General features: G+C 33.7%; 1 protein-coding gene across 1 annotated transcript; it reads right to left on the minus strand.

The window, feature by feature from the left end:
* Positions 1 to 1,401: 1,401 nt before the first annotated feature.
* On the minus strand, positions 1,402 to 7,950 carry LOC141623493 (aluminum-activated malate transporter 4-like). Its single transcript, XM_074439595.1, has 6 exons — positions 7,197 to 7,950; positions 5,497 to 5,634; positions 5,017 to 5,286; positions 4,794 to 4,930; positions 4,356 to 4,502; positions 1,402 to 2,579 (listed from the first exon to the last, which is right to left on the minus strand). The coding sequence occupies exons 1-6, from the start codon at positions 7,585 to 7,587 to the stop codon at positions 1,866 to 1,868; spliced, it is 1,797 nt and encodes a 598-aa protein (XP_074295696.1). The 5' UTR covers positions 7,588 to 7,950; the 3' UTR covers positions 1,402 to 1,865.
* Positions 7,951 to 11,222: the final 3,272 nt, after the last annotated feature.

Genomic DNA, 11,222 nt, shown 5'->3' on the forward strand with positions numbered 1-11,222 from the left:
CATAGCCTCCCCACTCCGACCACCACCGTCCAACAACCAAATCACCATGCCTTCCTCTTGTAACCTAATTGAAAAACTTGAAGATAAACCCTAATTATGATTCAAAATAATTAATAAACAATTTTTTTTAATTGCTACACAAAATAATTACTTCACTGATTGTGAGAATTGAAGAATTGTAATCCATGATTAAGTTTGTAGAGCAATTTAGTTTCAATTTGTTTAGATTTTTTTGAAGGAGACTAATTTGTTTAGATTTAGTAAAGGGTATAGTATGGAAACTTTATGAAAATGTATGTGAAAGAGTAAAATCCGCGAAAGTAGTAAATGACCCCCATAACTTTGCCTAATCGTGAGATTAAGCCCCTCAAGTTTTAATTGGAGTGATTAGGCCCCTTAACTTATATACAAAGTGAAATCAACCCCCTACTCTAAATCTCATGAGAAATTGATATCTCATACCACAAATACAAATATTTAGCCTAGTACATAATCAAATTACAGAAAATAATACAAATAACAGAATTATAATATTATTTAGAAAAAAAATCATATCTTGGAGAAAATGCTAAAAGTTTAGAAAATAAAATGAAAATTCTAAAACCTTTGAAAAAAATCCTATATATATATTTTGCATGTTATTTATGTTTTATACCGTCAGCTTTTTTTTTAATATATATTTTTCATAGAAAGATCGTTATTTTTTTTTTCCAAAATAGTTAAACCAAAAAAGAAACACTTTTGTAGTCGAAATAAAGTTTATTATAAGGGTTTTCGAGTTTTGGCAAATTTAATTATTCCTATTTTTTTTTTTACAATTTTTGAGAATTGCTAAAAAATTTAGAAGAAAAACTCATTATTTACAAAAGAAAGACATTTTTTAAATATTAGTTTTTTTTATAAAAAAATTATATGTTGTGAATTAGTTTCAAATATATATTTTTACATTATTTATTAATTTTTTTTCGAAACTATCAATCTTAAATTAAAAAAATGTATATATATATTTCCCAAAATTTTTATTTTATTTTAGGTTAAGTATTTGTTTTGTAGTATGAGATATTCAATTTCTCATGATATTTTGGATAAGGGGTTGGATTACACCTTTTATCAAACTAATGGGGCTTAATTACACTTTTTGTCAAACTAATGGGGCTTAATTACTCCATTTGAAACTTGAGGGGCTTAATCTCACGATTAGACAAAGTTATGGAGGTCAATTGCTACTTTCCGTATGTGAAAAAATAACACTCATATAATGCCCTTGTGGCTCGTTTGATACCAAAAAATAAAAACAGACTTATAAAATACAAAAAAGCAAAAAAAAAAAAAATCCAAAAAAGGGTACTCCCTACTTATTTCATCTTCTAAAACGGACAAGGTTATATGAACTTTGCAATCTGCCTAGTCAATCCTCTTTTTTGTTACATAAACTTCAAAACAGCTACTTCGTCACACATATTCACATATAATACTTGTCTCAGCACGAAAATTACATCGGTAACTTATGTACGATGGAGTAATTAGCAATAATATACTGTACATGCTATTTTTCATGACTTCCATGTTCTGCAATAAATCAATTAAAGAATAAATCATAAACGGACAAGCTGCCTCTAAAGAGCGCTTTAAGAGAGTGGCATACTGCTTACACTGCAATAACACCTTGTACTACTTGAGAATGCAGGCTTCCCAGTTTCCACTTACTTATTTAGCTGCACACTTAAAACCCGTCTTCAGAAAATCTAATTCAACACGGGGTTCGGGTTCCGACAAAAGAAAACACCCGAAGACCCATTAGAAAGTTAAAGTTCAAGTTGAGAGTTGGGTTCGGGTTCCTGACAAAATCCAATATCTATTAGCAACTAGTAGCTTACGTTAGGTTTCTTGAAGTTTGCATTCTCGCTAAGCTCCTCAAAGGCATCAACCAAGTTTCCGAGCCGTGCAACAAACTCTACCAAAAGGGACGAAAAAGTGGCTAATGACAAGGAACTTGCACTCTCGTATGTTTGAGCTTCCTTTTCATTTATCCTCATGTCGGGTAATATAGAAATACGGGAAGGCCAATGGTTCTTACTCGCCATGCTGTCAGTGGAAAACAATCCTTGCATAGATGGGCCACCACCCATTGTCATAGAACCCAGCCTTGAGTCAAATAACATGGAAGTCGGCCTTGAATATAATAATGGGTCATGACCCATTATCATAGAACCCGGCCTTGAGTTGAAATTATTGGTTGATTGCATATGAGGGTCGACACTTACTATGGTTTCGCTGAGAGAGTCTATCACTAGCTGGCTGCCCCCACAATCCTTCATTTTAGCAACATGTTCAGGATCTTCGAATTCTTTAGGCCGTTTTCCTTCTTCCCAACTTTCAAACCTGACCAAAAGATACGACTTTTGATCTATCTTGATTTGCAGCTCCTCGGCAGCAAGATGAACTTCTTCAAGTATATCTTCAGGGCCAAGTTTCTCCATTTTCTCAACTTTGCTCCCAATCTCACGCAGCAATTTAGCTCCGGCTGTACCAACTCTCCGAAGTTCATTCGCAAAAATGTATCTTTTCTCTGCTGGTGCCTGAATACATTATCAGTGTGACTCAGCCGATACTAGAGAAAATTTGTTATGCACAAGTTCTTATATGAGATGGCTCATCCCATTATGGGGTAGTTATTTTCATCATTTTAGTTTCATTGGCTTTATCGTTATTTGCTTATGGATTTTCGTTAAATTAATAGGTCCCACATAATCCCCTATAGACTAAAAGAATTAACACATCTTTGTTATTCCCGCTCAAATTTCCCGATCATCTTTCCCCCATACGGAATATTCCCTTCTATAATATTCCCTTCTAGAATATTCCCTTCTAATATATTGTATTCAAAATATTTTAGTCAACTCATATATGGAATATTTCTACTATAATATTCTACACAATTACAAATAATAATATTGCCGTCAATCACTATGCCCCCATATATGGAATATTTCTTATGGTTACGTTTTATATATAAAAGTACATTTACATTAAATTAAATTCATATTCAATTTATTAAAATAATGTTAATACACTAAATCTCTAGAATTAACCCTTATAAAATTACCGTGCTGTAGTACGGGTTGCTATACTAGTAATAATAATAATAATAAAAAACTGTCACTCAGAAGACTAATTGTTTACTCAATAATGAAAAGAGGCAACTCAAAAACATCACTCCAAGCGCAGAATAATTTCTTTCCCAGTTAATTCTTCCGTAAAATAACTTCTCTCTTCAAGAAAGAAGTGGGAAGTGAGACCAAAACTAGGGTAACCCCATATCCCACCAATACATGTTAACAGACACACGACTTTCTTCACAGTTACATTAAGCGGGAACAGTTTAAAATTAAGTAAACAGCTGCGAGTGTAAAACTAAAAACGATCATCAGAATTCTATATTGATCTGATAACTAGCAGCACTGGAACACCAACACACAAGAAAAGAAAACGGTATGATTTCACTTTAATGTTAACAAAGTACACTGCACTATGGAGAACCAAGTTTGGTTTTCCATATCAAGTACATCATGGAGAGCATATGGCACTGTAATTCTTGAAATTCATTGGTGTAGGTCGTTAACTTTTGTTTTAGTTTAATTTAGGATAACTTGGTTCTAATTACTTTGCAGCTTATTTAGCAGAAACAAGACCTTGCAATTGCTTAGCAAAATCGGAATTAAGAGAATAACCCTCCATTGTCATATGAATTAACTAGGTTTGGTGCGCGAGCAACCACTATGCATAATTGTAAAATGGGCTATTAAACTAGCTGAGCTTCATATATTATGGATAAGATGCCAAACGATGCAATTCTCGACACAATAAAATAACCCATTACCCTAATCATTATTGATCATGTAAAAACAGCTAACATAGGGGTAACGGTGTAAGGCTTCTTAAAATTGATCTCCCCTTAACCCGACCTTGAGGGACTGGCGTAATGTTGCTATAAAATCAGATCCATTAGTGATCATATTTTGAGAATTGAAATTTTGGTAAATGTATACATCATTTGATGATTTTATATAATTTTACAGATACTTGTACTCTGTATAATTACACTGGCAGTTAGCTGTTTTCAGTTTAGCTTTTTGGTCACTGTGCAACTTCCATAGCAGAAACAAAGTCATGTCATTTAAGTTCCCACCCGACTGAATGCTACTGGAATAGCCTTTCTAGAAGCATACGCTACATAGAAGTTGTAACTCCGTAAGATGCAACTAATGCTTAAGAGGGACGGGAACAGGTTTCAAAAACAACAATGGCTAGTTTAGCAGAACAAGAACACAAGAAAATCGGCAAACAATAGTTACCTGTATTTCTGAAAGCATACATCCATGCATAGCCATGACCATAAAAGCGCAATGCCTCAGTGCCCCGCTGACTTTAACATAGTATTCCCAAGGGTACTTGAATGATCGATAACGACCATGAGGCGGCTCCCATCTAGCAAAATCCAACTAAACACAAAAATATTTCCAATTTAATAAAATAGCAAGGAACATCAGGATCAAGAAGAAAACATGATAAATAAACTTGTACAATAGAAAAATGAAGAACTATTAAGTACATCCAGTGTACCATATCATCGTACACTTACCCAATAACATAGTATTTTTTTTTATTTCCTTAAAATCTATTTCCCTAGCTTTAGGAAATTATACCCCTATAATAACAATTCTTTTTTTTTGTTAGGATGTACCATGACATGATACACCGCGTGTACCTTAGAATTTTTCTAAATGAATTACCAGAGATTCCTCTTGACTAGTGGATTGGAGAGCTGCTCTATAGCCGCCATATGTAGGATCATCATAAGCTTGGTATGTAAGAATTTTTGAAGGAATTTTTTCATATGCCACACACTGCAAGTACCCATTAACACAGCCTACAGACGGAATAAGACTTTTATTTCCACAACAGATAAACAAGAAAAATGGATAGAAGAAGAAACACAGTGAACGTGAGCTCTACCTTCCAATGAAGTAGCAACTCCCTCAAAGTTTTTTACGACCAACTTGTGAAGATCCTCACCAGCCCAGATTGGAAGAATGCAAACGTTTACAATCGAAGCAACGACACCTCCAATTGCAATAAGCAACAATCGGAAAAATGCTGTCCGGAAGAAGTTGGATGTTTTGCTTCCGGTCACCATGACTAGACACATTGTCAATAAGAATACCCGGAAGCCATATTCATACGGTTTGAAATTTGGGTAGAATCTGATATAAGTTGCACATGTCCCTGAACATCAAGTCATCAACACATGAGAAACGCAAATACTTAAATAAATTGATAAATGAATAACTAAAAAGCCAGAAATTGAACGAAAAGGAGTATATCAGGCAAACAATCCAAAAATTGTCTCCAATTTATAATCATAAGAATACTTATAGTACAGTTTTCAAAAAAAAAAAAAAAAGAAAGAATACTTAATAGAACAGCAATGCTCACCCGCGATGAAAAGACTACAAACAATAAAAACTCCCTGGAATTCTTTAGCCTGAACTGATAATTCAGCAATTCCGAAAGCCAACCCTCCAGCAAAGAGTGTTCCCAAAGCTCGGTTGTAGCCTTTACTTAGGGAAGCTCCTATGAAGCAAGAACAATTAAAGAGTCAAACACAAGACACAATCCATAACCAGCGCAAAATCCAATAAATATTCCCGCGACAACTTTATATATGAACAATAAAAGTAAATGAGACAAATTTTCATGAAGGTTTAAACAATGTCAATCAATAGCTCACAAATTCATTAAAACAAAGGCACCAAGTACCTCACTATTTTGATAAAACCAATGCCAATCAGCATCATTTTCTTTCTTTTTCAACTAGTGAATTCTTTCGAAACACATCCTCATGTGCCAGGTTTAACTCTCAACACTTAATAACCCATGAACACCAATACAGAAGAACACTAGACAATGTATTTACTAGGAACCTCTGCGTGAGTAAAAACTCGACAAAAATAGCTCCTTTAAACAAAATAGAACAGTTGCAGGTCATACACATGAGAATATGAGATATGGAGCACATGCCAGCAACTGAACAAAAGAAGGTTTTTTTTTTTTTTTTTTGGCATTGCACGTACTCGGTTACATACAATGAGCAATTATAAATTTCCCATAAAGACATCGGCAGTCATTGCATTACTTAACTCACAAGTCACAACTCACAAGCACATAAATTATTGTAAAAACAATTTAAAGGACTTGCACCCTTAGCACAAAGTCTTGAACTGTATAACCTCCACCTCTCTTCAGTAATGAATAATTTTTCATATACAGCTCCATTTTAAAATCAAAACCAACCATCAGACAGAACCATAGTTTTAGTAATCAATAAAAGAGCTTGAATACAATGAGCTTTGGCCCCACTACAAACTCGAACAAGCAGATGCTTTCGCTAAAGGAATGGTTTGGTAACCATAGGCCACAACTATGGTCAAAAACTCAAAACTCGTTTGAAACCATACAACCATACAAGCTTTGTAACTCCATTACAAATAACAAAAAAAGCAAATCATTATACGTTATACTCCCTCTGTCCCGGTCATTTGTTGTCCTTTTCCATTTTTGGGTGTCTCAGTCATTTGTTGTCCTTTCTATTTTAAGAATGAATTTGATGAGTAATTTGATCATTCACATTCAATTTATTCCACATGTCATTTAGTAATTGGCCCCTTTCTCCTTTCCTTGGTCTTTGTGCCAAAACCAAAGGACAACAAATGACCGGAACGGAGGGAGTACATAAATGAAATAAACAAGCATTGGATACTTTAAAACTCCAGAGTCCAGACAACAAAACAATGATCACAGTTAGCCAAACACAAAAACTTACATGAGACCGTAGTATACATATAACCATTTTATTTCTGTTGTAACTTATACTCCGTAATAGTCATTTTGTAATAGATTAATGACTTGGTTGAATTCATGCAACGATCACAAACAAAAATGACAATCAACCGAAGCACAAAAAATCAAATGACAGCTATATACATACAGTTCCATTTCCTGTTATATTAGTCATCTCATACATAAATAACTAGCCCCAAAAACCGCCAAAATATAAAACAAATATTTCCTCCGTAGAGGAAATATAAAAGGTAAACAAATGATTGACGAAAAGAGTAAGAGAAAGAGGGATATACCAACGCTATATTCGAAAACATTGACAACGGTAATAATAGCCCAAACAGAGTACTTATTAATATCTTCAAAAGGCTTCTTAAGAAAAATAAGCAACGAAACCAAACCCAAACAAAACCCTAATTTCACTGAAAATATGACTTTCCTTGGGTCTGATCTCCCTATCTCATACAATTTCCTAAAAAACTCCTTCCACCCATTACACCAATCATAAAACCCATCACAAATCCGCCTTCTCAACCCGGGTTTATCTCCGCCGCTGCAAAACGGACGAAAACAGCCGAACGCAGCGGCAGGGGCGGCGGAGGTGGGTCCCAGTTCGCCGTCGGAGACGGCAAAGCCTAATTCTGGATACCCTTTATAGGGGAGCAGGACTTCCTTGGTTGTATCCATTAAATTGTGCTTGAATTATCGGAAATTAGGAGGCATTTTATTGTTGATTGGAATAGAATGAGGGAAAAGACGCCGTTATTTTAAAATTTTAATGCAGGAAGAGGGCTTTTAAGAGGGTGAAGAGGTGTATTATGAAAGTTGATGGAATCAAAGAGGTGGGTTAATCTTGAATTTTTGGGGTTTTTTATTTTGGAATTTGGGTTAATTTTGAATTTTTTTTTGGAATGTTTAATATGTTCATCGAAGAATTGTGGTCGTGGAATTGGAGGCTTGTGGAAGGACTGGAAGGATGTTATTGGGAAATTGATCATAGTGAAGAATTTGATGAATAAATAAATTAGTTAAACGTGATTAAGCGCTCGCGGAGCTCTTTTGTCATATAGATCTGGCAAAAAGGGCTAATGGAGTTGGGTGTGGGGCGGGCTAAATTGGTTTTGAGTCACACGGATTTGCGTGCAACTGGGTTAGGTTTTAGCTCATTTTTAGATGTGTTATTATCGAGTTACTTTAGTTTGATGGTCAATACAAGGTAACAAGCGTCAGGTTGAATCACAGACGGAGTCAGAGCAATTCGGATACTCTGTTCGTGTGTAGACCGGATATGAACTGGGTCATTAGGATTTTAAAATTTACAAATTTGATTTTATAAATTTACAAATCCATGGCCATTCTTACCGTACACGTCCGCTACCTTCGGTGCGCACTGGGTAAATCATCGAGTGTACGTGACTCAGGCCAAGAATGCTCCACAAGATTTTGCTCTCGGGGAGGTTTGAACATGGATCTCCTGAGAATTTCACCCAAGTTTTAACCAATAGACTCCACCCTTGCGGGCTTGAACTAATAATTTATCATCTATAAACCATGATACCTACTTTTTTTTATTAGTAAAATGGAGATAGAAAGATTTAGGAGTAACCGAAAATAATTTGTTACGATTCTATCTTACATGATAATTAAGATCCGTCCAACTGTATGAAAGATTGATTAACTTTACTTCCGCTCCATTTTCATCCTTCTTCGCATCTAAACAAACCCTTAAACTTATAATAACCCGAATATAACACATAATTTACAATGTACGTCGCTTAGGCTCGACCGCTCCTGTATACATGGCTTAAGCAATACACCAGGCATGACTTGGTGTAGTAATGCTTGTCGTAGAGAATGGTTAAGATGATTGGCGTCGCTATCACAATGTTCACATTGCTTAGTGTCATATGCATAATAACGTAATAGTTGATCATTAAGCAATCTGATTTTATGGAGTACCTTTTGCATCATATTTTGGGTCATTATTCCATGGTCAATTCATTATTTTGTCCATGCCTAATTACACTCGGATGACGAGATTCAAAATATTTCATTAGATTTAATTGAAGACGTCTTAATTTAGTGGTTAAGACGGAGGTATTGTAATTGTAATGTAATTAAAGTGCCGCTTCATTTGTTTGATGGACATGTAATAAATCATTAAATCAAAATCTTAAATTAGTTTCAATTCTTCTAAAATGTGAAATTGTTTGCCTCACTCATTGAAAATGAGATGATGATATTAAACATTTATAAGATCTACTAGGTTAGATCTCGTGCATTACATGCACGTCTTATAATGTTATTTTTATTTATACTAAATTACATATATAATAGTGGTATCTCATTAGTTATTCATTTTTCTCGTCAATGCATTTGGCTTCGAAAAATAAAAAGTTATAACTGAAAATTAAGAAAAATGGTAGCATGCTGGAATGTATTTTTGAAAAAGAATATTTTTTATACCGCAAAGCTAATGATTTCAATTTATAAATTTTCTCAATTTTTTGCCTCGAAAGTAATTAAAATGGTTTATAATTTTGTATTATACCTAGTATGAGTCAAATTATTCTCAAATAATAACATCAGTCAAATATTTACTAATTCATAGTTTGGTACTTTTTTTTAATATTTAAATAAAAAAATTATAGATTAGAGTTAGTAAAAAAAATATAATTTGATAGAAAGATTAATTTTAATGAAAAGATAATAATTTAATGAAATAAATTATTATAATTATTAGCTTCCTTACTTAGTTAATGTAATTGCTATTAGCTACTTATTTAAAAATATGCTTTTTGGAAGAAAAATTTGTGAGGATGCCTATTCATTTAGTAAGGCTATGTTTGGTAAAACTAATTGAAAAGGTAGCCTGAAAATGTAGCTCAAAACTGAAAATGTAACTGAAACCTGAAAAGGTAACTGATAAGATAGCTGAAAATTAGGACCTGATAAGGTAACTGATTATATAAAAATGTGTTTTGGCAAACTACCTGAAAAGGTAGCTGATTTTGTAAAATAATGTAAAAGGATATGATAATTATTAAATATTATAGATAAAAAGGGTAAAAATTGGAAGATAACTCATTTCAGGTACCTGATTTCTCAAATGCTACCCGAGGTAGCATTTTATTTCAGGTAGCTTATTTGGTCAAATAAGCTACTTACCAAACACTTGCGAAAAAATCAGGTAGCTGAAATTTTGGTCAAATAAGCTATCTAAAGTGTTGCCAAACATAGCCTAAGACTCTGTTTGGTAAAACTAACTGAAAATGTAGCTGAAACCTGAAAAGGTAGCTGAAAACTGAAAAGCTAACTAAAACCTGAAAAGGTAACTGATAAGGTAACTGATTATATAAGAAAATATTTGGCAAATTAACTGAAAAGGTAATTGATTATGATGAAATGATGTAAAAGGATATGATAATTATTTAATAGTATAGATTTAAAGAGTAAAAACGGAAAATCAAACCAAATCAGGTACCTGAAATCTCAAATGCTACTCTAGGTAGCATTTCATTTCAGGTAGCTTATTTGGTTAAATAAGCTACTTGTCAAACGCTTACAAAGAAAACAAGGTACATGAAATTTTGGTCAAATAAGCTACTTTGACCAAATATACCTGAAATGTCTTACCAAACGGAGCTTGAATATGGGATTGGTGCGCATGATGCATGTAAGTAACCCCCACTTCAAATATTAGTTTTAGTAATTACTCCGTATTATTATTTATAAGAGTATAAGATTAATTATTTATAAGTATAAGATTAACGAGAATATAAAATCGTCTTTTTATATATAAAATACTCATATATATATTTTAGATATGTTTACTGTGGATAAAACTTCCCCATCAAGTTTTATTTAAATTCTTTTCAATTTGCAATTGACATCAAGAAATGTTGTGTGCAAATGTATCGTTGAAGGTTCGAACCCTTTTTTTAGTTAGTCTTGCTGAAGATGGGTCGGAGTAAGTGACGGGTAATGTCACTCATAAAATGGATAGGGGGAACAAGGTGGGGGCACCCCCATGTGCTTCCCTCTCTCCTCTATTTGGGTCATTTGTGAAAGAAAATGGTATCCGTCACTCCAAAGTGACAGATACGTGCCATCTTCAATGAAATTTTGTGCCCTTTTTATGCTTTTGGCTTGTTCTCGCAAACTCTGAGCGTGGCAATGTGACATGGGCATTGAACTTGTATGTACTTGTCAACTTGGCTCCATAGATAACTAGTATAGATCCCGTACGAATGCGCGTTTTTTTAGATAGGAATATTAAAGAAATTTACGAAGTAATAATTATAAAACCTAATATTTAATTC

The sequence above is a fragment of the Silene latifolia genome, chromosome X (genome assembly GCF_048544455.1).
Source record: "Silene latifolia isolate original U9 population chromosome X, ASM4854445v1, whole genome shotgun sequence".
NCBI classification, from domain to species: Eukaryota; Viridiplantae; Streptophyta; class Magnoliopsida; order Caryophyllales; family Caryophyllaceae; genus Silene; species Silene latifolia.